A 27,281-nucleotide genomic window follows, 5' to 3' on the forward strand; every position below is an offset into this window, starting at 1 on the left:
AGATTTTTTGTTTCAATTTCATACCCAAAAGAAGGTGGGCTTGGTTCTACTAGCTTTATTCTTTCGATATTAATACTAGTCGAAAGCAACAATTTACTTATTCTCTTTAGATATAAAGATCTATTTCCCATTATAAAACCTCGCTGAAATTAAGAATATTTTAAAACATTATCGTGCATTTATAGTGGGAGAGAAGTGATGCCGTGATGGGTGCCAAGTACGGATATGATTTTCGAACCTTTGTTTCGGAATTGGATCTTGAATATACGCAGAGATACCCTTAAAGAGTCAACATCATGAGGTTGCAAGTAACCGTAATCTCTCGAAAAGAAAAAAAAGACGCCCTGTACTCACCACTTCGTTCTGTGTTTGAGCTGCGATTGTTGCTTTCAACTTCTTCGAAATAACCCGAATCAAAAAGCACAGACTCTGAGTTGCCCTTTTTTATACCTCCAATGCTTGCTTTGGCAAGGTATACAAGCTTCCCTAAAAAAAATCGAACTCGAGTTCCTCCAAAACGAATTGAGTTGGTACACGTCTTCATCATCTCAAGTTCAAATTGAAATATCGTCTTCTGAGAAGGCAATATACCAAGGCTCCACCGATTCCAGCAACATTGCGACCTCGCTTTTCGGAATTAAGAGAGTCTATGAATTTCGATTGTCCTTTAATATCTCAACCTGAGAATTATTTCTTGCGTGTTCGTTCCGCATCATTCCTTAGTATTCTCGGCTTTTAAAATAATTGTTGTTTTCATCAAAATATCAAAATAACACAAACTAGGAATTTATTGTAGAATGGGCTCTTATCCTTCTTCGTTTAATCAAAACGGAAGCGGCTCTTTTCAACATCCAAGAGCAAGCGCCCAATACTCAGTGGAAACAAACCGCTCCATACCTCACAAAAAACCACCTCCCATCAAAATACCTAAAAATTCAAGAGAACTCGACTTCAGATATATTGACCCGAATGACGACCCTCCTATTGATGAAGATAAAATTCGATCGTTTTCGCCTCCTCCCTCTCGAAGGTACCTTTCAGAAGAGAGTAACAATGATGCCACAGAGGACGATCAAAATCATGGTCAACAAATGACAACCACCTCAGATCAAGAAACATCTTTTAAAATTGGTGAGGATGATGACGAGTTTGAGGCTTACAAAAATATTGTAAATGTTGAATCAGAGGACGAAGATGGATCAGAGTGTTTGATGGGAGACAGCAACGTTGTTCAAATTTTCTCGATAGCAAATCCCTTTTTGTATCTACGATCCACCAGTTGCAGATACAGCCCAGCAGTAGGACATTTAGCCACAAACGGCTCGACCACATCCTCTGATTCAGGCTCATTTTCGTCCATTGAGGGTGATAGCCTTTCTCCAACTACCAACCTTACCATTTTCTCAAGCCCTATCCTAAATTCAAAGCAAACATCTCCAATCTCTACAAAAACAAAAAAGAGAAGAAGTCATTCTCTAATGCCTCTTCAACCAATTGCAAGACCAATTTCCCAAGAGTCCTCTTTGTGCGAGGTGTTAGAACAATCCTCAGCCTCAACTCGAGCAAGAAGTCGAAGTGTTTCAGATACTCCCACTATTAACTCACCTGCCACCTTAAACACGAACACGCCGTTCGATCAATCATCCACTCAATCACCCTCCGAAACACCATCTAACAGATCTTCTCCAAGGTCTAAACAAACACGAAACTCTGTATTCCAAAATACCAGAACCAATTCTCCACCACCAACATTTTCAATAACTATATCTTCGCCAGCAGAGGAAGTTGCAGGTACAAAGCTCAAGTCGAAACAAGAACCCGTCATTTCAAGCAACTTGAACGAATATAAAATTGGAAAGTCTACCTCTAACAAAGGAGAAGTACAAGAGTACAATCTCTCAGAATTTAAAATGGGAGCATCATCGAAAAAGAAGGGTGACGATCTTTTAAAACTTGCCAATTCTCCTGTAGGACCCCAAAAGACACAGAAGAAAGTTAATTTTATGGGACCGCTTGTGGATATTTTGGTTCATGGAGGGCTTGGAGTTCCCACTAATCACAAAATACGAAGACATTCCTACACACCAGCTCCCAAGTTAAGCTCAAACGACTTACTACAGGATCAACCAAAGACACCTTCTTCACCTTCTAAATCGCCTCTCTCTCCAACTCAATCGCCCTTGTCTCCCTCTTCGAACAAACCAAGCTTTTTATCACCAAACTCATTGTTGACCCCGAATCCTTCACAATCAAAAAAGAGAGAGTTACGAAAATCAGTTGCTGATATTTCACACCCTGAACCTGTGCCCATTGAGCCCTCGCCAAAGTTGTTTGTAGCAACCATCAGTAAAACAAGAAGAATGTCTCTGAAAGATGAGAATGCAGAGCGATTGAACGATTTATTGCTAAGACAAAAGTTAAATCAATATAAAGTGTAACTTGAGTTCTTAACAAGAAAAAAACGTGCCCTCATTTCCGCATTAAGGCTAGATTTGGTGTGGTTATCAGTTCCAATCAAGAGTTCAAACCCACCGATTCTCCGAAGACCATTTTGAGCGTCTCCTGACCGCAATAAAAATTAATCTAACCGCTTCGTAGATTACTTCTCTTGAAGTTGCACATGGGCTCTCGCTTCTCGAAGAAGTCGAAAGTTCAGCCTGAGTCCAGAACAGCATCTCGATTCTATTCATTGAGAGAGTTGGGACATGGCACAGACAAGACGGAAGGTGATGTTCCAAACACGGCTCGGGTGAGGTCAAAATCCAATGGATGGACTGATGATCAAGAACAACACCAAACGTCCTCTAAAACGTCAGTGCACACATCATCGTTTTCATCTGCATCATCATTTACAACAGCCTCCTCCTCCGCATCATCATCAAATATGAAGGTTTTGAACCAAAAGGTCGGGCGTGGCACGTCGTTCAACTCTCTTCCTCAAACCGTTGAAACGAGTAGTAGTGGCCTTAATAACAACACAGCAACGAGCAGCACGAGCGGTTCGGACCTTATGGTTGTTCCTTCTAGAAAACATTCTTCCTCACCAGATATACACTCCATCAAAGCTCAACCAACAAGTAATACTATTCCCACTAGCCATTCGGATATTGGAGTTATTCCTTCAAGGAGACCCCGACATTTTCAATCCAAATCTTCACCACAAACCACCTGTACAAACCTCCCACAATCAAGCAACAGCATCACAAACAAGGTCACCTCAACTGATGAGGAACAACATCTGAATACACAATACGCACCAACGGCCGCCTCATCAAAAACCTTGGAGTCATCAGCAAACCCAACAGTATTGGAAAGCAACAAAGACAATCCTCCTAGCTCAGGCGATTTAGAGGTAGCGTATCTGAGTAACAAACCTATTTCCTCGGTGGTATCGACTTCGAGTTCGTCAGAAGTGGAACAAGCTATTTCAAGTGGTGCTGAGTTACACATTTCGGAGACGTCAAGCACACCTATGCGACATCTTAACAACGATCAAGCTGCCGGGGAAAATATAGTACTGCAAGGTCGTCCCAATGACACCTTGCGACCAGGGGTTGATGAGCACGCTCATGAAGAAAGAGACAGGAGGAGATTGTCAAATAAGGGAGCTGTAGCATCAAACGGTCCTCAAACCAAAGTGTCAGCTAGCAAAATAGAGAGCCACAAACGACAAGGCGAGCAGTTCGATATTGCATCTCTCTTCAGCCCCAAAGTCAACCATGACATCCCCGCTTCTCCTTGGGCAAGACAATCATCCCATACGACTTCCCTCAATGAAGATCAAAGAGGGAAGACTTGTGTCAACACGAACTCCAAATCCACCAATGCGTCAATAAGCAATAATGCGCTTCAGTATCAAAAAAACTGGTTTGATTCAATTTTCTGCAGAGTAGAAACCTCTCCAACAGCGAATGCGGACAGGTCCCAGTGGGACACACAATCCACATTTTCAACAACAAGCTCCACAAAAAGCAGAAAAAGTTCTAATGAAATGGACAAGAGAAGGGTCTCATTTGGCACAACAACAACCATCACGTGTTTGGAGAGTGATGAAACTTCTAGCATTTCATCCTACTCGAGCAATAACTCGAAAACCTTATCTAGCCGCCCCTCCTCGTCACACGAATCGAGCAATGTTCCCCTTATTGCAATAAGCAGAGCCGATCTTCATCATGATCAGAGTCTTTCAACAACTTCTCGCTCCATCAACGAAGAAAGGCGGAAAAGAGTCCAAGAAAAACTCAAGCAAAGAACTACCATTTCTCCACATCAGCATTTTGAAAGTGTTCGGTTTCACAGAAATAATCCAAGCTGCTACCAGCCTCATCACAGAACAACAAACAAGACTGGCTACAGCACGTTCTCCCCTTCCTCATCTTCGCATAGATACACGTTGTCCGTGTCGTCGTCGTCGTCAACTGACGGCTACCATAGGAGTGGGCAGACAAGAGAAACCTCCGGTTTCGACCAACGGGTTAAATAACCCCAAATTTCCATTCGAGGGCAAAACATTAAGGCGGCTCAAACACACACAAAAAAAACTCGTTACTCCACGACTGCATCTATGCTAAATACCATCACCTACTCTTGAGTCTTGCACAGAGAGACCTCCCCCTTTGATTAAATTATTGATAATACAATTTTGCTATCAACCGTTTCTTCACTTCAACGCCTTTTGAATACATCATATCATCACGTGATCCAACAAAATCATCATGGGTTCAAACACATCTTCTACCCTTCCAAGGGGAAATCACTCTCACTCCTCTGATTTGGATACTGAGGAAACAACACAAAAACTAAGGACGAGTATTGATTCAAAAAGACATTTACAACACACCATGATTGAGGCATCAGATGCATCGCACACCTCGTTCAAACCGTCGGCAAGAAAAACTCAAAGCCACAGTTCCATCGTTGTTTCTAGCTCAGATTCAACTCATCATTACATGACTTCTTCTAATCCTCTTTTAAAGCCAAAAACGCGGCCTTCTCTGTCCCATCCATCGCTTCAAGTTTCCAACACATACATCCACCACGTGCCTTCACCGTTAGCAAGAAGTTCCAATCCCATCACCACACTGACGTCAGCTTCTCATCAACAACAATCAAAGTGCAATCAAATGTTTCGAATGCCTTCACCTCAAAAGGGTACTTCACCATCAACATATAGATATGTGGAACCAACGTATTCTCCCGAGCATTCTTCGCATCTTATTTCGCAATACTCAAGTAGACCCAATGTTCTTGCAGCCCTCAACAATCATGACACAGCGTCGAACAAGTTCATCCCTGAGAATGAGAACGATTCTGTGATGTCTGAGGACGACCTTAGTACCGTCGTGTCAAGTAGACGAGGATCTGTTTTCTCCACAACAACTTCCGAAGTGTTTTCTCTTCCAAGTAGTCAGAGCTTCCTCAGCACAAGAAGAGGCAGTATATCCGTGAATGGAAGTAGCATTAGCAGCGGGATATCAGACGATACAAACGCGACACAGTCCAACGTTTCAAGTGATCAACATGTCTTTCCATCCCAACATCAATACCATCAGAAGAATCAAGAACAGCAAGTCAATGATACAAGCTCGGAGGAAAACTGCATCATCCTCAATAATAAGAGTAACAAATCTTTGGTTCACTCTTCCAGTACAAATTCCCTTTCTAGTCTTACCAATTATGCATACCAACCTTCTCCGATCCAAACGTTGTTTCAAAAAAACAAGCTTGAGCATTCCAGTTCAGAAAAAACCATTGCACCAAGATATGGTTCCCTTAAGTCTCTCCCTGGAGCACAACACAATCCTATCCATTCTAAATCAGCTTCCGGAGCAGGGTTCACATCTCTCTTTAACCCTGCACTTGACAAAAAGGTGATACCTGAAATTCCACTTCTGGCAGTAACAAAACCGAATGAGCCACCTTGCTTTTCTCATTTGCCTAGAAGCGTGAATAAACGTTGCCAACAACAGGCCCACAGATCCGGCTCGGCTATCAAGAATAGGCAGTATCTTGATGTTCAATAAAGATAGTTTTGAGTCACAAACCGTTTTTTGCAATTAGAAATCTCCACAAAATTAATAGGCAGAACATTAACGTTGTTGAACAAAGGCTAAAAAAAATTCTGCGTCGACCGGGAATTGAACCCGGGTCACGGCGATGGCAACGCCGTATTCTACCACTAAACCATCGACGCTTCACATTGTTGAAATAATTTTCCATGATCATATAGAGGTACCAATATCAACCACCAGCACCCGATACATTGTCAGGATATTACTCTAAAATTGATACCACTACAGTTGGTATTTATTTGGTGGTTGATCCTGTGATTTCTTTTTTGTATCGTTGCGTTAGAATTTCAGTTGCAATGTCGAATGATTGAGTGTAATTTTTGGAGCAATTCAATAAACATTCTTTATCGTTCGACGAGAGTTCTACAGCTTTGAAATATCCTTTCATACACTTTTCAAAACAAACATCAATCATATCGAATCGGAATGTCATTTCAAGATTCTTCTCCACAGCCTTTTGGCGTTGAATCATTTGTTCGCTTTGAGACATTTTTTTGTTGGCTCAAGAGTGGTTTACACAATGAAACTGAATTTTATAAAAAACTCTTTATAAATGATAAAAGGTTTAAATTTTCACAGAGCACGTACTTCTTCCAACCCAAATACCAACCAAGAAGCAAATCAAGCCAACAGCAACGCTTCTTCCATCCAATAATGCCCTTAAAAATCCCATCTTGCTCACAAATATTAAAAAGGTAAAAGTCGTAGCTACCACGCTCATTCCCATCACCAATACTGCCCCCAACACTGGAATTCCGCTCAATATCTTGATAATTAATGAAAACCCAATAATTGGCAATACTCTCATATGTGGTGTGTGAGAGAATTTTACAAAGCTTATCAAAATTTCATTGAACTTCAAATCCCATAGTAATCGAACAGATTTTTCAATGAAGGGAACGTCATGTGTAAAACATTTGAACAAGTACAGAGTAGGATAACCCAGTGATGGAATGACAATTGCGAGTGCTGTTACTTTTGAAATAGTATCCTCAATATGTCTGTAAATAAACATGGAAACGGCAAACGTAACCACAAAACTCAAAATTGAAAAATATAGGCGTGAATAGCTCACTTTTGGCTGTGGTCGATTTGTTGTCATGCTGACAGCAGCAATGTCATTGTTCATTCCTACAGCTGAGTGAATGCCGTTCGTGCTAATGGATGCCAAATTTGTTGCTATAGACTGTCCATTCATGTGTTGTTGGCTAAGAGAGGATGATTTGTAAAACTTTTCAGGCTGATTTTTAAATGTTACCACATCTTCGTCATCGCTCCATGAATTCGTAGTAAGGTAAAGATAGACAGTAATGCTTACTGCATGAGAAACTTGAACATAGGCTCCAAAATGACTCGAGCTGGCCATTGGGAATAGCCATCGAATAATCCAGTGAGTACATACAGCTGTGACGCTTGCTCCTACGACCCATCGTAAAAAGGCCCTCATGCTCATCATGTTGGTCTTTCTGAATTGTGAGAAGTCTGAAACAATGTCACTCGAGACGTGACTGGCAATCTGTCCAAATACCACACCATTGAATACCAGCATGAGCATTGGTTCTGTTGGATCTCTTGGATACAATGGGAATCCTTGGAATAACAAATCACTCCACAATGTTAAGGCAAAACACCAATGTTTCCAAAAAGTGGCCTTTACCATAGTACCAAGCATGACTGCTTTTTCAAAGCCATCCTTTTCTAATAAATCCAAAAGAGGAGACCACTCAGTGGCCCAAATATCTGTTTGTTTACACACGTCTTCAGTTTCTCCTGATTTGATTCCATAACTAATATCACATGCCTTTAACATTTGTAAATCATTGGTACCATCACCCATTGCTAGAACATAGTTTCTTGTGTAAAATATTTGCTGAGTGAAAGTTTGAGCATGATGATATTGTAAAAGCTTGACACACCAAAGTTTTAACCCAGGTGTTGATCTACAAAAAACGAGTGAGTGTTGAAATCGTTGTTTCTTTCCCTTCATATTGATCAAGAGAAGAAGTCTTTCGAAAATAGGTCCCCTAAATTTAGATCCGCTATTGGTGTAGAGAGTTCTCAACAATTCCATTGTTGTTCGATCAAAGAAGAAGGTGCATGAGCCATTCATTGCCTCTGCCTCAGCATTATCCAAAGACTTCATTAACTCTTCCCCAGTGGATCCTTGAATGATGACGTGGTTTGGAAGGGATAAATGCGTGGCAATGAGTTTTGCATTCTTGAAAGAATCTCCAGTGCAAATGCAGAACTGTTTACCAGCCTTATTAAGTTGCTTAATTCCACTTTTCACGCCCTCTCTATACCTATCTACCATGTGAGTAATAGAGGTGAGACGAATGTTTGTGAGTGCCTCTTTAACAATTTCCTTTTGAATGCTCATCCTTTCTTCCAGCTCTAGGACAGAAAAACTATCTCTCCATTGTGAAATGATTTGTTGAGCCTCAGAATCGCCAATGGGTTTAATACCATGACTCCACGTTCTTGGAGCTCCAAGGCCCAATTCTGCATCCTTGTCTTCTACTTCGTGAAAGCCTGACCATTTTTCAAGCTTTTTCTCAGAAGAAGGGTGAGTAGAAATTCCAGTCTCTCCACGCCAAAAGAGCTCATCACCTGCTTGTACTCCCACATAATACTCTCCCGTCTCTGTATCTTGAAAGAGGCAAGATTTGCATAGGAATTCTCTGATAAACCCGAAAAATGCAATAATTTTCAATTCATGCCGTTTCTCAATAAAGTCACTTCCGAAAACGGAGAACTCAACGCTTCCAGGTTCAATGTCTTGGGGTTCTGACGGCCAATGACTAATCATTCTTGAATATGGTGATACCATTTCTCGAATTGCTCTCTCTTCAGGCTCAACACCCGTAGTGCTATAAATTGCAAAGCAATTCGCCTTGTGACATTTTGTTAAATCGGTTTCACAAGAAACGCCATACTCATACACCACATGTAAAGCATCCAAATCAGTGCTACTGGTGATTTCGGTCCTTTCATCCTCAAGAAATAGCATGGTGTATTTTGGTTGCATCAAGTTCACAGTTAAGGTTCCGGTCTTATCCGAAATAATTCTGTTAACATATGCCAAAACGTCCACTGCTAGAGGGTTGTTACAATTCACATTGCTCCTAAAATTAAATGCAAGCAAATGACAAACCGTCGTTCTTAATTGCTCTAAACCTTGAGGTACCATCATGTTAATAAACATTATTTGTGTAATCAGTACCTTTCCAAATGAATGCTCCTCCCCTCCCTCTACACCAAAGAACATGCTTGCAATCGTATTGACAGTGGCAAGGAAAAGCATTAGGGCCAAACTGATAAAGAATCCCTTGTTTGTGTACTCGAGGAAAGGTGTTGGTTGTTTTGAAGTATTGGCTCCACTCGAATGCAACGCCTTTGTCTCCGTACCAGACCATGCCACGATACCTCTCACGCAAATGTTTTGGTCAATTGATGCAATGACTGAATTGGCAAATATAATATATGATTCATCTACGTGGATCTTTTCATTGATTATGGCACTTCTGAGTAGCAGGTTGTCAATACGGATCGATTTTATCTCTTCCGTCAACAAACACTTTTTAACAGGATCATTTTCACCAGTGACAGTAACCTCGTTCATGTAGAGAATAGGCTTTCTCGAATGATTCTTATTATCCTCAACAATAATATCTGTTAATATTAAATCAGCAGGTACCTCCTCTCCAATAGAAATTATGACCTCATCACCACATCTCAACTCGCCTCTCTGCTTGACAGTACCGTTAGCCATTTTGACAGGTCTTTCATTTTTCTCCTTATCTGTTTTCCATTTGCTTAATTGATTTTTTGTCTCAACTACTGCAATAAAGATTGTGAAAATAGCAAGAGGATAGAAAGATTTTCCAGTGTGGAAAACAAATAATTGAACAAAGCTAATTGCCAAGCACCATACTTGAATTGGTTGACCCAAGTATACAAAAGTTGCATATATAAAACTGACTACGGAGAGTGTAATTGAATTCTTAATGTCAAAATTAGTCGTAGAAATATAATTGGTGTCTTCAGATGAGTTGAGAGATTTCTTGGATCTTGTCTCACATGTATATCTACAGTGGTTACAACCATTGGAAGAGTTTCCTTCCTCAATATCCATTAATTTGATTAGTCTCTTCTTGTGTTGTAACTCGTCCTTTTCCGTGTGATGTTTTCTCCAATCCAAAATTCTCCAATAATTCATTAATTTGGGCATTACATAACTCATGACAACATAAGTCAGCAAGGCAATAATCAGGCTCATAAGTACAATGTGTTTTGGTACAGTTCTTGTTTTCTCGACGAACTTTCCTATTGCTGGTTTTAAGGCCTCTTTCATATGTCTAGTTGAATTCCGAAATACATTTCCTTCCGATTGTGGGGCAGAGAGAGAAATAATTAAAGACGATATTTGAAATTCATCATCTTCAATATAATAAAAACAAGTACATATGATGATGAGGTATACAATAATGATGAGGTAGTATTGAGGTTTGATGAAAGGATGGAAAGAGAAGCCCGATCCAGGACCGATTTTTGAAGGTGATAACAAGTACTGCATTTGTATGAAGCTTATTAGGAGAATGAATTAATTCCGATCTACCAATGTTTGTTGAATTGTATTTACAGTTGTTGATGAACTCCTAGGATGAATTGTATTTTGTTGAATGCAAAATGAGAGAAGACGACGAGTAAAGTCGACTCTTTCAACTGCCTAAAAGAACGAATGAAATGGATTGTGTTGACGCACTTTTTTTAGTTCTTAATAATAACTTCCGAGTTTTTAATCAAATGGATGGCGAAAGCTGGCTAGCTTCTAAATTTGTGTTTCGAACAACACGTGTTTTTTGTTGGAACAAAGACGTGAAATCGAATGAAACTTCATGTGTTGAAGTTTGGCGCTGACATTCGGAACTTTCTCTTTCTGTGAGTTGAAGAAGTTTTTTATATTAATTTATTATTTAATCAGTTTCGGATTCTTGCACAACAGCAGTGTGGAGTCCCTTGAATGTAGGAACAACCTTGAAACCAACAATAGTTTGGAATTTGTTAACCTTATCCCAATCTTCATTATCTGGGTTAGCCATTCTTCTCAAAACAAGTCTGACCTTCTTTGGTGGATTGTGGATACCTTGGTTCCAGACATACTTGTTCAATTCAGGGTCCAATTTAACTCTGCTTGTGTTCATCAACTTTCTGGCGTGAGCCTTGATAGCACGAACAGCTCTAGCAGCTCTTCTTTGGATTGGCTTGCCAACCAATTCTCTGTGGAGATTGAAGGTGGTTTCCAAAGAAACTTCAGCTGGGAGTTTCTTTCTTGGTTGGAATGGCTTGCGTTTTGGCTTCTCGGTGGTTGACATTTCTGATGTTGAATTAATGACGATAACATAATTGGTGTTGGAAATGTTGTACATACAACATTGATAGAAAGAAAATGTGTCAAATTTTAAAATCCCAAAATGCGTCGATACGAACCTATGAAGTGTGTTGTGGCGTATTTTTTTTCAAACGATTTTTCAAGAAATATTTGATCAACCAAAAAATATTGTTTACAACGCAAAGAAAAAATGGCTCGCATTTCATTCCGAAGTCTTTTTGGTGAATCGATGTGAAAGTGATTCCTTCTTCAAGAGTAAATTCTGAGGAATATCAGAAATGCCAGCCTGAAGAAGTGCCTTCTTCAAACCTATGGTCACTGTTATGGGAAAGTTAACTTCGTTACTGCCACCAGCCTTTCTCACATGTTCAACAAGAGTGCACAAAGGAACCTGAACAGTTGTTCTCTTTGAGCTCGATAACTTAAAGTATGACGTTTCGGTTATACTTTCTCGTAACATGACTTCTTTCACTCGTTCTTGGAGCGTCATCATTTTTGATTCTAGTAATTTGTATTCATGTTCCATGAGTTTCATCTCATTTTCAATGGAAGGAAGGTGTTGGGCATGATCGAAGAGTTGTGAATTCAAAATTGATTGAGGAAGGAAGCCACCATTCTCACTAGTATTTTCATCATTTTCCTCATCGTCATTGGATACAACTCCACTTCGTTCCTTGTACAACTTTTTCAGAAAGGAGAGGCAGTGAAACGCTGAATCTTCTTTCACGAGCATATAGAGAAGTAGACGGTGCAATGCAAAAAGTACAATGACATCTTGAGCTGCGTACTCCGTTTGCAATGGTGTGAGAGGTCTCGTGAGCCAATTGGATTCTTGTAATTCCTTCTTGTTGGAATAGGTCAAAATTCGTATTATTTCATTTCGTAACTCTAATGAATATTGAGCTGTGACTGTGTCACTTGGATGATTATTGATAGAGGAAAAATAGTGTTGTATTCTGTGAATCATGTAGTTGGTTAAGGTTTCTAATTTAAAGTTTGAAATAGGAATCAAGTGATAGGGCAAAAACTTGCTCGAAATTTCGTGTGTACAGGTCACATTTTTACAATATTGAACTCCTCCCAAATACTTCAAATCAAAAGACTTAAAGTGAAAAACCTTTTCAAAATTTTCATTGTACATTATATTATCAATAAAGTAATCTACAATTTCTTCACAATCCAATACATCCAAAATCACAATCTTTCCATTTGGTAGCGCATCGTCAATGCATACATTTTTCAAGTCTTCAATTAAAGAGGAATTAATATTCATGTCATTCGGAGTATCTTCTTGCAAAGATTTTTCTTCATCATGTCTTGTTGAATGATCAAGACAGGCTGAGCCATTACATTCTTTCGACTTTGCAATTTGTTCTTCTTCTTCCATAATCACTTGCAAAGAATATGGAACTATTTGGTCATCATTTGAAAATAATACAGATTTTTCTTTCATTCTTTCTCGAGAAACGACCAAACACTGAATGGTTGACAATCGTTCATGCTTCGTTCGGAATCCTGCCACTTCCGTATCCAGATAAAATACGTGGTATCGTGAGGGATCATTTGCGAGAGCAATCCATTCATCAATTTGTTGCTTTATAGACTTGGGATCAGAAATAATACGGCCAAGATTTGTTGTTGTGTGATTTGTTTCATCACTCGTTGTTTGGTCTTGCCTAAAGATTTCTTGCATTTTTTTAAATAAAATTTTAAACAAAAAATGGTTGCACGAGGATATTATTGAATTTTAGGTTTATTTTAATTATGTTTCACAACACAACAAATTCCAACGTAACAACATCATCTCCACATTCGGAACTGATAAAAAAATCAGACAATCAAGAAAAGAAGCAAAAACAAAATTACAATGAAAATTCAATCGTTAAATTTTATTGGATGAATGGTTATTTATTGTTGGTTGAATACTTGCTCTATCTTGAAGATGTAGAGGAGGAGGAAGAGTTATTAATGAACATGCACGAAAGTGCTTCACATTCCTCCCATAAAGATGGTAAAAAACATAATGCACACCAAAGTGCTTCAGCCTCGCCAGAAAAAGCAATGGTATCATCGTTCGAAACAATCGAGGACATTTTGATGAGAGTAGATTTGAAAGAAAAACGCAAACATGTTCCAAAATTTATTGAAGCTTTTGAGAATAATTGTATTGACTTTGGCTTTGAGTTGTTTGGACATTTCACTCAAAAAGATAGTAAGAGAATTGACCCAATGAGCGCTCTGTTTTGTAGAAACCCTACAAAAGAAGCATTCTTACTTTTCACACAGGAAAGGATTCACTCAACCCTTTCAGAAACGTCACAATTTTCGAAGAGAATTGATTTGGATTCTGCAAGAGAGCTACGTAATAAGTTTATTGAAAAAACATTCCTTAAGGTCACTACATCCACTGCCGAAAGTCGAGCTCAGTTTCCTTCAGAATTGAAAACAAGAGAGAAAAAAACAGAATTTTTGCTCAATATTTGCAATTCATTCATTGAAGGACGACACAATGAACATCTTGAACCATACTTTCAAAAGTTCTTTGGTGGATACGTTAGTAGCAGGAATAACACCTTTGCAAATGAGAGACTTGGCACTGTTGCACTTGTTCATGACACTCCAACAAATTCATCCATCAGCAACACTAGCATCCAGAGAGATATCAATATTGCAAAGCGTCTAGTTAGTGCTTGTATCAGAAATATCATGATACTTTACTTTATTCAGAACATATTTTCATCTTCTCGTATTGAAACTGAGGAAGACGAATCCATCCCATCCACAAACAACTTTTACAAATCGAAAGATTACAGAGTGGTGATTAGACAAATGCTTCTCGTCATTTCACTGATTGACATTGTTCGTCAAGAGCACTCATCCTTTGACACAGAATCAGAAATATTTATCCATTACAGAACGTGGCGCTAAGGGATATGGTCAAGGAGACATTACAACAAGAGGTTCAGCACCACAGATCTACCGTTCAACAACCATTGGAAAAAACATTGCATCAGCTTGTTCATGAAAAATTGTTGAGTAGTTACACGTATTTGAACAGTCAAGTGAAGAGACAAATGGAGCTCCATGGCTACGGTTCCAAGGGAGTTGATATTTTGACAAGGGACGTTTTGTTTTGGATTTTCAAAATTTTCAACGCCCTTAAGGTTATGGATAAGAATGAAAAGGAAAAGATCAAACAAGAGCAAGACAAGATCACTAATGAAGAATTCATAGAAGAACCAAAAGATTGGGCTCACAGCGATACGTTCAAGTTGAACATTGTGCAGAAGATCATGACAGACATATCTGAAGCCACAGAAGACAGGAAAAGCAATGTTGTTGATGCCATATATTCAGATCCAACAACGCACTGGAGAAATTTTGTGCATTTGTATCCTTGCCAAGAGTTGGAAGAAGAGTTTCCACTCGATGATATTATTTCACAATGTTCCCATCTCATGCATGTACAATCAAAGACCTCTCACCTCTAACAATAAATTGCACACGTCAAAGAGCACAATGGTTGTCCATTGTAACGCCAGTTCCAGTGCAAGATTCGCTGAAAAAAAAATGTTGAATCGTCAATCCGCACTTCGTGCTACCTGCAATTCCATCATCAACAACACCAGAAGAAATTTCTCATCAAGCCTTGTTGCTGCAACATCGGGAACAGTGAATACTGAGAAATGGGCAAAACAATTAAATGCATCATTGAAGGATACTGATCCTGAAATGTTTGATATTATCGAACATGAAAAGAATAGACAATATAAGGGTCTACAATTGATTCCATCAGAGGTAAGCTCTTTACAGTGATGATGATTGTGATGATCGTAATTCATGGGTCCGTTGATGAAATGTCGTCATGATGAATCGAATGATATTTCTTTTTGGATTTTTTCGTATTCTTATTATTACCACCCTTCTTTTTGGATATCGGCTCCACAATTTTCGTTTCGGATATGGTTCTCCGTAACTACAATTATACTAACAACATATTTCTCGATCGTTTCTTGCTTCTTCAACACTACATATAGAACTTTACTTCAAAAGCTGTATTGGATGCATTGGGAAGTGTCATGCAAAACAAGTACAGTGAAGGATATCCAGGGAAGCGTTATTATGGAGGAAACGAATTTATTGACATGTCTGAAAGTTTGTGCCAAAAGAGAGCTCTTGAAGCATTTAATTTGGATCCAAATGAATGGGGTGTCAATGTCCAAAGTTTGAGCGGATCACCAGCCAACTTTTACGTTTACACTGCATTGCTTCAACCTCATGATAGAATTCTTTCCTTGGATTTACCACACGGAGGCCAGTAAGTTTTTTCACCATTAGAATGGAAATTTGATGAGTCATTATTTAATTCTAATCGTTCGAACCATTTCATGGTACGACATGATATATGAATTTTAAAACTTTTTAACACATTTGGTCTCCATTCGAAAATTTCTAATTTACCTCAATCTTATTGAATGAAAATATTTTCAAATGAATCGTCGCTCTTTCAAACATGTTTTTAACAATTCACCAAAAAGTCTGTCACATGGTTATCAAACTCCAACAAAGAAGATTTCTGCAGTCAGTATTTATTTTGAAACCATGGGCTACCGATTGAATGAAGAAACAGGTTTGATTGACTATGCCAAGATGGAAGAGTTAGCTGACTATTACAGACCAAAATTAGTTGTTGCTGGAGCTAGTGCTTATTCTCGTTTGATTGACTATGCCTTCTTTAGAAAGGTCTGCGATAAGCACAATGCTTATCTCGTTTCTGACATGGCTCACATCAGTGGTCTTGTTGCAGCAGGTGTGATTCCATCTCCATTTGAACATTCTCATGTAGTGACCACCACCACTCACAAGAGTTTGAGAGGACCAAGAGGAGCCATGATTTTCTACAGAAAGAGCATTGAAGGTCTTGAAGAAAAGATCAATGCTGCTGTCTTTCCAGGTCATCAAGGTGGTCCACACAATCATACTATTTCAGCTTTGGCTGTTTCCCTTAAACAAGCCACCACACCAGAATATAAGGAATATCAACAACAAGTGTTAAAGAATTGTAAAGTCTTGACCGAAGAAATGAAGAAACTCGGATACAAGATTGTGAGTGATGGCACTGATAACCATTTACTTTTGGTCGATTTGAGAAATAAGGGTGTGGATGGAGCTCGAGTTGAAGCAGTTCTCGAACGTTCTAGCATTGCTGTCAACAAGAACACTGTACCAGGAGATAAGTCTGCCATGGTGCCTGGAGGTATTCGTATGGGATCTCCTGCTCTCACCACTCGAGGATTTTTGGAGAAGGACTTTGCTCAAGTGGCTCAATTTGTTCATGAGGTGTTCAAATTGCAATCAAGACCAAGAGTGAGCTTGATAAGCAAGGATTGAAGAAAGTCAAGGACTTTAAGGATTATTTGGATCAAAATCCAGACTCAGTTGGTATCACTGCTTTGAAAAGTAAGGTTGAGACCTTTAGCAAATCATTCCCAACCATTGGTTTTGACAAGGATTCCATGAAATACAAGTAAAACAAGACGTTTGACATTTTTTAATAATGGTCGCCGACGTGTCACAAAACCATTCAAAGTATTTAAATGGAAATATGATTCAAATGAAATGAAATTTAATCAAGCCGATCGATAGAACCAGTAAGACACATGCAATGCTTCCTTTTACGATCGACTCCTATATTCAGCAACAAGTTCTGTATGTCACGAAACGACACAAGTCAGTTCCAACAGCAAGAAAATGAAACCACTCTTCTTGTACATTTCACTAGGACTATTCGCTGGTTTTGAAATTCTACAATCCACCAGTCATGTCTTGTTATTGGCCGTGGCTGCCATCTTTCGAGAATTTGCCGTGTCCACAGATTCCCATTTATTAATGACTCGTTCAGTGATGTTTCTCGCGTTAGCAACGTTCCTATTAGCTCTCGTTGCCTTGAAAATTGTGGTGTGGTTAGTTGGAGCCAGGTACATGTATCAAATGTATCGACAATTTACAACCATCAAAACCATGACGTATGACCACAGTGTGACTCGGGAAGAAACTCAAAGTATTAATCATCATGGAAGAGAGGATTTAATGGCGACTCCACAGAATGAGACAACAAGATTGCCACAGCTTCAGCAACGGCAACAATTTGAAGACGAGGAGGAAATTAATATTTACAATTCGAACAATACTGCTTTTAGATTTTTATGGAATTTCAGAAAAACAAGTGCACGTTTCCTTAATTTATTCATCTTTTCAGCAGTGACCCTTTCTCTTACTTCATTAATATTATGGTAAGTATTTTCTTGTTCTCTTCTATATATGGTAATATATGGTTACAATCCATGGTAATAACGGAACGAACTCACATAGTGTTACTCTTTCATTCCTCTTTCTCATGTACTACTCGAGTGTCGATTTGGTTTACTTTTCATGCACGGCTGCCATCATCATTTCCTTATTGAGCTTACCCTTGAATGCAGTTTTATTCTTCCACTCGTGTTACAATGAATCCTTTGCTCAAGTCGATTCTCTCTTCTCTCTCAATGGTTCTTCTTCATCGTCATCAGCTTCCTCTTCCAATACTAATTTGGAAAATTCTCAAGAACCTCCTAATCATGAACATGAGGAAGAACAAGCCAATGCCAGTCAGAATTCCAAGAAAGCAACCATCCTCTATGGAACATCGAATGACCATGAACAAGTTTCATTGGGAATTGAAGAAGAGGAAGAAGAAATTGTTCATGTCCGAAAACCTTTATTGAATCCGACAACGAGTGTACTTGATCAGGGAATGAATGTGCCTCACAGTACAAGGCAGAAGAAGAAGAAGCAAAAGAAGAATATAAAGAATGGTTCTTCATCCTCGAAACCCATTGCGATTCAAGATTCTCGAAACAATAAGAATCACACGAATCATTCTTCGATTGTTGAGCAAGGAGAGGACATTTCTGAGGAAACCACATCGTTAACGGTTCCTGGAGAACGATCTCAATTCTAAACGGACTCTCTGATTAGAATGTTTATTGTAATATCACATATCATGATCATCATCTAAATAAATTAATCCTTAATCAACCTGATCATGACTTTGTTCCAAAAGCTTTGTATAGATTCCTCTCACTGTAAAACGTCCTCCCACTAACAATGAATATACTTCTTTCAACTCCAGTACTCTAAACATCAATGAACGGACATCAAACCTTTCAAAGAATATTCAAATAGCCTTTTAATGTGCCATTGAGAGAGATAAAGTCATTGAAATCGTACTCTTCTCCTTGAAAATACCTTTAATGTCCATACTAATTTCCATTCCAAGTCATGTCCTCATGGAGCTGGTTCTTAATTGGAATTCAGTGCGTGTTTTACAGAGATAAAAGGCGAAAACGAACTGCATGAGTGCTGACACTTCAAAAAAAAACAAACCAAAACAAACTATTACCAATAACCCATTGAAACTCCCTTTCTGCCAGTCATTCAAAAATGTTCAAGTCCTTAGAATTTTCCAATCAAACTTCTGATTTTCAATTACCTCGAGAACGTCCTTCATCGACAAGAAGTTCGTGGGGTTTTCGATCCTCTTCCAATCTCAAAGAAAAAACAGTGAAATTTGTGAGGCGAGACGATTATCGACATTTAAATCTGAGTATTTATCCCAAGACTGGTCTCTTATTGCGAGTGCTGAGAGAGGAATTTGAGGATGATCGATTATCGTACTTTCTGGATCCAGTGACGAAAAAAGAAGTCTCCTATGAAGATTTGTCCAAGTTAGAGGTTGTGTTAGTGTTGGAAGATGCCGATGTTGTTGAGTATATGGTGCATTGTTATAACAAAAGTTTGAGTAATAGCATGTTCTAAATTTGTGAAATCAATACAAAATTTGTGTTCATACAATATATACATTCAATAAGCCTATTGCCATACAAGTTTGTATTTTCCATAACGAACTTGTATCAAGTATAGTGAGGCCAATACAAATGTTGTTCAACACACACACTTTAAAGCTTATAGAGCTCATACAAGGATGCAGCAAGTTCAGTCATTTCTTGCTTCTTTTCAATATTGTCCCAATTCTTCTTGAATACATTATTGAATCCATACATGCCTCCATACCATGCAGCTGCAATAGTTCCTGTGGAATCTGAATCACCAGCATGAAGGGCAGAGTGAAGCATCATGACTTCATAATTATTAGGTCCAGCACACAAAATAGAATCATACGCGATAATACAAGAGTCATCTCCAGAAGCTCCAGCCCATCCACTGAATGACCATTTTCGATAAAAGTCGTCACGTTCTTGAATTCCATATTGTTTTGGGAATTGAGGTTGCAAATTTTCGACTTGTTGCAATGCATGTTTTTCTTCATTGGAAAGACTGTCTGGTGATTTTTGTTGAGCAGAGAGGGCTAACTTGACTACTTGTTCATCCAAATACAAGGAACGTTCTTTCAAATATTGTGCAAATTTCACTTCGAATTTGGTAATTTCATTTTCCATCTCTTTCCAATCTCTGACAGCAACTTTTTCCAAATAAATTCTAGTTCTTGGCATGATATCATACAAAAACATGACACCCCATTGAGCTGGTGGAATGGTCTTTTCAATAGCATAGGCTGTGAAAAGTGCAGAAATCAATGATCCCAAAAAACCATTAGGATGATTATGTGTTAATCTTCCAGATTCAACACTTGCTGCAATCAACATGTCACGTCTTTGTGGTCCATACAAGGCACCAATCATCATGGCTCTCATGGAACCACCACAACCTCCACCTCTTGTATCATATGGATAAGCTTGCCATTGATCCACACCTTTATGTTCTAAAAATCGAACACCCTTTCCACAAGTAGGTCCTGGAGCTCTTCCTCCCATATCATCCCAACAAATGATATATTCCTTGGCCATTTCTTGCATGAGTGGATCTACAAATTGGGTCATAAATTCTTGACAACTGTTGGGATCCTTCTCATCGAACGAATAAATTAATTTTGGATTTTGTGAAGCAGAAACATGTCGTTTCATCCAAGTGACAAGAGCTCTCAGAGAGGCCAAGTGCATGACCGTGTCATCACTCACACGCCATCCTTTGACATCAATACCTCCCAAACTTCCATAATATTTCTGTAATTCGTAATGAATACTCTCTCCGTCCGTGTTGAATTCCCATGATCCATTTCGGTATCCTTTTTGAGATCAAAATTTGGAATAATATTTTGGAATAATATCAATAGGATCAGCATGATGATGATGAAATCATTGGGTTTTCAAAAAGGACCATGAACGATTTGAGATGATGATGAAAAGAACAATACGATATGATGAACTTGAAAAAATCAATAATTAGAAAAGACTTACCAATGGCATCTCCGACAGCACCAAGAATAACAGCTGCAAGAAATCTTTCAGCGAGATCGGGTGTGGTCGAGGATGATGATGAGGGAGTTTGTGGTGAAGATGATGAAATCATTTTTTTTGTGAGTTCATTTTGAAATTCCACTGGAAAACGGAACTCTGACGACACTTTACAACTTTACTCGCCGTTCAGTGTGGAAGACGAAAACTATATCAACAATATTTCTTTAAGAACCGTTATTCAAAGAAAAGTGATATATACATTTCAAAAGGAAGGTATTAGTAATGACTTTTGTGGATTTTTGGCTTTTCATAATATTAAGAAATGAACAGGAAAGTATCCCTTCCCTATTTCAAAAGATGGCAATTGGTCATTCAACAATTAGTTTATGAAATAATAAAGAACGGTGACATGTTTCCAGTAACAATGAACTGTCATTCTTTTTCTGATTTTTTTCCATTTTTGTATCAACTCTTCGGCGACACCTTAAAGATTGTTCATCGATGAGTTTCTTGTTCCATCTTTAAAAAAACAAGCTCTTTCTTCAAGCACCGTTCATACCAAAGTCCATCTGTCTCTTGTCAAAAGAAATGGTTTTAAAACTAACTTCATTCTCAAACAACGATGCCAACGATTGGTTTCCACAAAATTACCTCTCCAATTCCACTCATTCCATGACTCACACTCAACATCCCTCGAGCAGTTCTTCCTTATTCAAAAAGTCCACAACTCCCAAACACTCAAAAATCAAGAAAGCTCGAGTATTGACCTTCATCCGTGGTTCAGAATTCCGAAATGTCAATATTTCCATATATCCCAAGAGAGGTTTACTGTTACAACATTTACGACAAGCATTTGGAGACGACCGATTGTCGTATTTTGTGGAACCTCAAAGTGGGATGAACTGGAATCTTTTCAAGATCTAAAAAAGTCCATTACAACTGTGTTAGTGTTGGACGATTCTGATGATGTGGAATATGTCTTGTATCGATACAATAAGGACTGTCAAGGAAGATTTTGAGATGCATCGTCTTTAACGAAACAAACACAAAATTTTAGATTCCAATTTTTTAAAGAATTTTTACAATCAAAAAAATGCTCCAAAACAATCGTTCCGCATTGCAGCAATTTCCTGATGAACATATCGGAGTGCCCTTGTCGTTGAATTCATCAGCATCGGGATCATCTTCTCATGCTCCACAACAAAATCCTCTTCCTTCTCAAATCAGTCAAGCCTCTAACCGTTCTCTCGTGTATCATGCTTCTCAACAGGATCGGAGTAAATATATTATGGTTGCTGATATAGCCTCTGCCAAGATATTTGCAAATATTATGCAGTGTATAAATCCTTCAGATATTAAAAAGAAGAGAGAACAGGCATGGGCTATTTGCGAGATTGTGGAAGAAGGAATTAAATTTTATATTCAGGATAGAACTTTTCAAGGAGTGGCTGCAATGAAGAGTGGAATATTTCAGAATTATTTATTTTCTGCTCCAAAAGATACAAAATATCAATTTGAAATTAATGTTTCGGTTTTAATTGATTGTTTAATTTTGTATGGTGCCAATGCATCTCAGGGTACCATTGTAAAACTGTGTTACCCTGGTGTAGACAATACCCTGTCATTGTTGTTGGGTGAAGAACGTGTTGTCACAGATTGTAATATCAAAATTAGGAAATGTGAACTCGATCCAATAGATTTTAAATTTAAGGAGCATCCTATTGGAACTAAAATTATTTTGAAGAGCGAAATTCTAACGGATGCGCTAGCAGAGATTGATTGGCTATCAAAAACTCTTGAAATTGGAGTAGAGCTTGAAGAGCAAGCCGAGGGAAATCAAGAAGACACCCTTCAACGAGGTAAACTATTTTTCAAAACATCAGACAATGTGATTGGCTCTTTGGAAGTGAGTGTTAAGAGCACTAGCGAAGGAGTACAGGCATTCGAATGTCAGGCCACGCAAGTAGGTCTCTATAAGCTAAGTCACATTCAACAAGCCATGAAAGCACTAAATCATGCAGAAAAAGTTTGTATCAGAATGAACAATCAAGGAACACTCTCCATGCAATTCGCAATTAGAGCAACTGAGCCTGTCACATATGTTGAATATCTCATGCTGCCTGTAGATGCAGAAGTTGAGATGGAAGAGGATGACAATTCTTCGTTTCAATAATTAATAGTAAAGAGTTTCTGAACATTCTATCTACAATAACCTTGTTATGGCAATTCCTTAAACAAGACAGAGAATTAAACCGAATAAACTGTCACAAATTTCATCAAACCTCATGTAATTTTTATTCACGATAATTAATTGATACTTGAGAAAATTGGTATTTAGGAACAATAGGAATAACAGAATAACAGCCAGTAGCAATTTGGTCAACAATTCGTTTGCTTTCTCATCGTAAGTAACGCTTGATTTCAGAATCGTCAATAAAACCACATAGTAGTGCAAAATCTGATTGTTTCTAAATTTGTTAAGAAACGTGAAAAGAAAAGAGATGAAATAGTTCACAAATTGCGAATGTCGAGCAGAAGTAATAAGAGATTGATGTAATAATGATATCTGGAGCAATGTAAATATTTGAGGAATAGGCTGATGAGTATGGTCCATTAGATTTGAATAATGGACTTGAGGATGGCGTAATGGAAGAAACGGGACTGGGGAGAAGGAAAGTTGTGTTATATGTGAGATTGGTTGTTCCATAATGGGTGGTGGTGATGATGCCTGTTGTTGATGCAAAAGAGATGAAACTGGCGTGCTGAATGATGATGAATGAATTTGACTATTGTCTGAGGCAAAGTAATTGAAGGCTGTGAAATTCCTACGAAGAAGGTTCATGGTCTCCAATTCATTGTGTGGGGCGTGCGTGATTCAACAGATGATGCAACCCTTCTTTTGCTTGTAAAACTTGTCAATAAAATCTAGCTGGTTCTTGTTAATAGCTCCTCTTCTCTTCTTTCGAAGGAATTGAACAGCCTCCAATCCCGTCATGTTGCATCGTTTAATTAAAGCCAATGCAACCAAAATTGGAGCTCTTCCAAGTCCAGCGACACAATGTACAGCAATACAAGGAGCATCCGAAAGATCCGAGTTTGGTGGAAATACTTTATCCACTAAATCCAACCAATCTTGAATGACATTCTTTGGTGGTGAAGAACCATCATCGAATGGCCAGTCAAAGAACTTGATTCCTGCTCGTTCAACAATTTCCTTATCATAGGTTGCTTGACAAACTCGGACACAATGGGTTACGTTGTGTTGTTTGAATTCCTTGATATAGAGATGAATATTGGTATCACTTGGAGCATCGCTGATGAGAAATCTGATACCACAAGATTCAATCAATGATGGAGCGTTGGTGAGAGTAACTGCCATGATGATTTAAATTATTGTTGGATAATACTAATAATAAATATTGAGTGATGATGATGAATTTTAAAAACTCTTCAAATTCAAAAATCGGCGTTCAACAAAATAATTCAGTAACACTGAAATATAATGATGCAGTAGATGTATATATTGTTCTATTCAAGAAAATAATGGATGTGCTCTATAACAAACGTATCAACTCGTGAGAGGATGATGCAGTCAGTGGTGGTGGTGTATTGTGTTTGTGTTGTTGTGGATGATGAAAAAACACCACTCGGATAAGAACGTTTGTTTTTTTTAAAAAGGTTTTTGAAAGAAAAATTGGCTCACAACCACACAAATAAAAACTCCTATTACTTTCTCTGTACCCATCACCATAGATGTTGTGTTTGTAAATATATGTGATTCAATGGGAGTTTTCAATGCAATTTAAAAAGGCTTATTTCGTGAGATTCTAAAGCAAGTCGATTCAACACTACACCTCAACACGAAAATTGACTCTCATAATCATTGTGGTATAAAAACCATCCCACAGAGAAGACTGCTTAAAATAGCAACCCAAGCATCGTGAAATTGAGTTTTATGATTCATGACATTATAAAGAAACTTGAAAACCACCACTGTTATTATTAAATCTTGTTTTCGAAAACAAAGAAAAAAATGAAGAAAGGATCAAAGAAGGGTGTGGCCCCAAAGACTGAAGAAATATTGAAAGCTGTTGTGTTGGCCGATTCATTCACGAAAGAATTGAGACCTATTACATTGCAAGCACCAAGGGTAGGTTTATAAACATGATGATTGATGGAAATAATTTATTGTTTTTGTTAATCGTTCCGATGATTATTATGTTGCTAATATTTGATAAATTTATCATTGAATTACCTATCATCAAGTGTTTATTACCAGTGAATAATGTTCCTATTATTGAATATGTGTTGGAATTGTTGGCTGCTTCGGGCGTAAAAGAAATATATGTCTTTTGTTGTCATGGGGCTGAAATGATTAAACAATATTTAGCGTAAGTGAATTTGAAACTAGTAACCATGATTGCATGAACACTATTCTTCATCTTTTGAACGAATTGAATATACCTAGGAATTCTAAAAAGTGGAATACGCCGAATAGTGATGTGAAAATAAGCACAGTGGAAGGTACCGAAGCTGCATCAGCAGGTGATGCTCTCCGTAGAATTCACGAATTGGATGTAATTAGAAATGATTTTATTTTGATTCAAGGAGATGTTATTAGCAATCTGAATTTAGCTCCGATTGTAGAAGCTCACAAGTATGTAGTGTATAACATGATTTCGTTGACAAGAATCATCAAAATTAAAGAAAAGAGAGAAAGGCAGACCCACAAGTCTTAACAACATCCATTTTCCGTAAGATTACTCCTGATGCCATCAACTTTTATGAAGATGGTGACACAGCTTGGATTGCCATTTCGGAAAAAAACAAACAATTATTGCATTATGAAAATGACAAGAAGGAGTCGTTAAGCTTTGAAATTGAAATTCGTAATTTCAAGGAAACAAAGGATGACATCAAGGTTATATCAGACGTCATGGATTGTAGAATTGATATTTGCTCTCCTGAAGTTTTGGGAATTTTCCAAGACAACTTTGACTTTAAAGATTTGAGAACTGACTTTTTGAAGAGCTACGTTTTATCTGAATCTGAAGTAGTGGCTTACAAAGTTATTCCATACATTGACCACACAAATTATTCTGCAAGAGTTTGTAATCTTCGTTCATACGAGCTTGTCAGTATGGATCTCATTAACAGATGGATGTATCCTGTCACACCAGACTCCAATTTTTCTGGATCTACATCTTTTAGATATTCTCGTCCAAATAACTATTATGAATCAAATGTTTCACTTTCTAGAAGTTGCGTTATTGGAGACAATTGTCTCATTGGGAGCGGAACGACCATTGGAGAAAATACCAAAATTCGTAGCACAGTTATTGGAAGAAATGTGAAAATTGGTAATAATGTGACCATTGAAGGAAGCTTTATTTGGGATGATGTCATTATTGAAGACGGTGTGAAGATTACCACTTCGTTACTCTGCAACAATTCTAAGGTTTGCAATAATGCCGTTCTTGAGGTCGGCTCAGTTCTCTCCTTCAACGTTGTCGTTGGACCTGATTTCACTGTTAAAGCTCACAACCGATTGACAACAAAGATGGCTCTGAAAGACGAATATAAGGATCAAGACGAGGAGGAAATATCGTTTGAGAATGCTTTTGCTGCTGCCCGACAAAGATCCACTGAATTTGTGGCCATAACTGTTGACAGTGACAAGAATTATGTTGGTGAAGGTGGTGTTGGTACAATTTACGAATTACCTCCATCATTGGGAGAATTGTTGACTAATCGTATGGGAGTCACACAATCAGAAGTTGACCTGTTACAAAAATCACAAACTCTTCTCGAAGACACCTACAAAAGACCTGTCTCTTCTCATGAAATTAAGGACGAGGCAGTATTTATTGATGAAGCTAGAGCCAGTATTAAGAGAGCCATTGCAGAAAATCACTCTATTGAAAACGCTAAACTTGAGTTGAACTCGCTAAAATTTGCGTATGACAGTAGCTTTGAGGATTGTGCTTCTGCTACTTTGACAGGCATTATTTTATACTGTGACAAGGAATCATCAACACCTACTGAAATGATTGGCCTCTTCCAAAAAGTACTCGATGGAGGCGACGGAAAAACTTCATGGAAAGAATTGCTAATTGAATTTTTAGACATTGGAACAAAGCCACAAGTTCAATTATTGACAGAGTTGCTGTACTTTGTTGCCAGTGATGAAGGATTGAAATATAAGGATTTACTGAGATACTTTGTTCAGATTCTTTACAACAAAGATGTTGTATCGGATGACTCTATTATTGAATGGTATGAAGAGTTTGAGGACGATGATGAGTTGAGTTCTATTCTTTCCTCGTGCAAAGAGTTGGTAAAAAGCATTGAAGAGGGTGACGAAGAAGAGGACGAGGATGAGGATGAGGAAGAAGAGGAGGAAGAGGACGATGATGAGGAGGACGATGATGAAGAATAAATTTCATTGAATTTGGTTTTCTA

General features: G+C 38.2%; 14 protein-coding genes across 14 annotated transcripts; 9 read left to right on the forward strand and 5 right to left on the reverse strand.

The window, feature by feature from the left end:
• Window positions 1–797: 797 nt before the first annotated feature.
• Window positions 798–2,438, forward strand: C9374_002206 (uncharacterized protein; the record flags this gene model as incomplete). The annotated part of the gene is made up of 1 exon (XM_044691599.1): window positions 798–2,438. One exon carries the CDS (start codon window positions 798–800, stop codon window positions 2,436–2,438), a length of 1,641 nt encoding a protein of 546 aa, XP_044550454.1.
• A 182-nt stretch (window positions 2,439–2,620) lies between these two features.
• Window positions 2,621–4,483, forward strand: C9374_002207 (uncharacterized protein; the record flags this gene model as incomplete). The annotated part of the gene is made up of 1 exon (XM_044691600.1): window positions 2,621–4,483. One exon carries the CDS (start codon window positions 2,621–2,623, stop codon window positions 4,481–4,483), a length of 1,863 nt encoding a protein of 620 aa, XP_044550455.1.
• A 232-nt stretch (window positions 4,484–4,715) lies between these two features.
• Window positions 4,716–6,023, forward strand: C9374_002208 (uncharacterized protein; the record flags this gene model as incomplete). Its single annotated transcript, XM_044691601.1, has 1 exon — window positions 4,716–6,023. The coding sequence occupies one exon, from the start codon at window positions 4,716–4,718 to the stop codon at window positions 6,021–6,023; it is 1,308 nt and encodes a 435-aa protein (XP_044550456.1).
• A 283-nt stretch (window positions 6,024–6,306) lies between these two features.
• Window positions 6,307–6,561, reverse strand: C9374_002209 (uncharacterized protein; the record flags this gene model as incomplete). The annotated part of the gene is made up of 1 exon (XM_044691602.1): window positions 6,307–6,561. The coding sequence occupies one exon, from the start codon at window positions 6,559–6,561 to the stop codon at window positions 6,307–6,309; it is 255 nt and encodes an 84-aa protein (XP_044550457.1).
• Window positions 6,562–6,636: 75 nt separating this feature from the next.
• On the reverse strand, window positions 6,637–10,425 carry C9374_002210 (uncharacterized protein; the record flags this gene model as incomplete). The annotated part of the gene is made up of 1 exon (XM_044691604.1): window positions 6,637–10,425. The coding sequence occupies one exon, from the start codon at window positions 10,423–10,425 to the stop codon at window positions 6,637–6,639; it is 3,789 nt and encodes a 1,262-aa protein (XP_044550458.1).
• Window positions 10,426–11,047: 622 nt separating this feature from the next.
• On the reverse strand, window positions 11,048–13,156 carry C9374_002211 (uncharacterized protein; the record flags this gene model as incomplete). The annotated part of the gene is made up of 3 exons (XM_044691605.1): window positions 11,048–11,448; window positions 11,562–11,677; window positions 11,886–13,156. The coding sequence occupies 3 exons, from the start codon at window positions 13,154–13,156 to the stop codon at window positions 11,048–11,050; spliced, it is 1,788 nt and encodes a 595-aa protein (XP_044550459.1).
• Window positions 13,157–13,227: 71 nt separating this feature from the next.
• Window positions 13,228–14,954, forward strand: C9374_002212 (uncharacterized protein; the record flags this gene model as incomplete). Its single annotated transcript, XM_044691606.1, has 2 exons — window positions 13,228–14,322; window positions 14,379–14,954. 2 exons carry the CDS (start codon window positions 13,228–13,230, stop codon window positions 14,952–14,954), a joined length of 1,671 nt encoding a protein of 556 aa, XP_044550460.1.
• A 79-nt stretch (window positions 14,955–15,033) lies between these two features.
• On the forward strand, window positions 15,034–16,854 carry C9374_002213 (uncharacterized protein; the record flags this gene model as incomplete). Its single annotated transcript, XM_044691607.1, has 3 exons — window positions 15,034–15,261; window positions 15,501–15,781; window positions 16,002–16,854. 3 exons carry the CDS (start codon window positions 15,034–15,036, stop codon window positions 16,852–16,854), a joined length of 1,362 nt encoding a protein of 453 aa, XP_044550461.1.
• A 360-nt stretch (window positions 16,855–17,214) lies between these two features.
• C9374_002214 (uncharacterized protein) lies at window positions 17,215–18,463 on the forward strand (the record flags this gene model as incomplete). The annotated part of the gene is made up of 2 exons (XM_044691608.1): window positions 17,215–17,756; window positions 17,836–18,463. 2 exons carry the CDS (start codon window positions 17,215–17,217, stop codon window positions 18,461–18,463), a joined length of 1,170 nt encoding a protein of 389 aa, XP_044550462.1.
• A 482-nt stretch (window positions 18,464–18,945) lies between these two features.
• Window positions 18,946–19,320, forward strand: C9374_002215 (uncharacterized protein; the record flags this gene model as incomplete). The annotated part of the gene is made up of 1 exon (XM_044691609.1): window positions 18,946–19,320. The coding sequence occupies one exon, from the start codon at window positions 18,946–18,948 to the stop codon at window positions 19,318–19,320; it is 375 nt and encodes a 124-aa protein (XP_044550463.1).
• A 140-nt stretch (window positions 19,321–19,460) lies between these two features.
• Window positions 19,461–20,931, reverse strand: C9374_002216 (uncharacterized protein; the record flags this gene model as incomplete). The annotated part of the gene is made up of 2 exons (XM_044691610.1): window positions 19,461–20,647; window positions 20,820–20,931. 2 exons carry the CDS (start codon window positions 20,929–20,931, stop codon window positions 19,461–19,463), a joined length of 1,299 nt encoding a protein of 432 aa, XP_044550464.1.
• A 981-nt stretch (window positions 20,932–21,912) lies between these two features.
• On the forward strand, window positions 21,913–22,992 carry C9374_002217 (uncharacterized protein; the record flags this gene model as incomplete). Its single annotated transcript, XM_044691611.1, has 1 exon — window positions 21,913–22,992. The coding sequence occupies one exon, from the start codon at window positions 21,913–21,915 to the stop codon at window positions 22,990–22,992; it is 1,080 nt and encodes a 359-aa protein (XP_044550465.1).
• A 702-nt stretch (window positions 22,993–23,694) lies between these two features.
• Window positions 23,695–24,198, reverse strand: C9374_002218 (uncharacterized protein; the record flags this gene model as incomplete). Its single annotated transcript, XM_044691612.1, has 1 exon — window positions 23,695–24,198. One exon carries the CDS (start codon window positions 24,196–24,198, stop codon window positions 23,695–23,697), a length of 504 nt encoding a protein of 167 aa, XP_044550466.1.
• A 654-nt stretch (window positions 24,199–24,852) lies between these two features.
• On the forward strand, window positions 24,853–27,258 carry C9374_002219 (uncharacterized protein; the record flags this gene model as incomplete). The annotated part of the gene is made up of 4 exons (XM_044691613.1): window positions 24,853–24,969; window positions 25,086–25,210; window positions 25,288–25,476; window positions 25,527–27,258. 4 exons carry the CDS (start codon window positions 24,853–24,855, stop codon window positions 27,256–27,258), a joined length of 2,163 nt encoding a protein of 720 aa, XP_044550467.1.
• Between the last annotated feature and the right edge of the window lie 23 nt (window positions 27,259–27,281).

Source organism: Naegleria lovaniensis, assembly GCF_003324165.1.
Source record: "Naegleria lovaniensis strain ATCC 30569 chromosome Unknown tig015, whole genome shotgun sequence".
Taxonomy (NCBI): Eukaryota; Heterolobosea; class Eutetramitea; order Acrasida; family Naegleriidae; genus Naegleria; species Naegleria lovaniensis.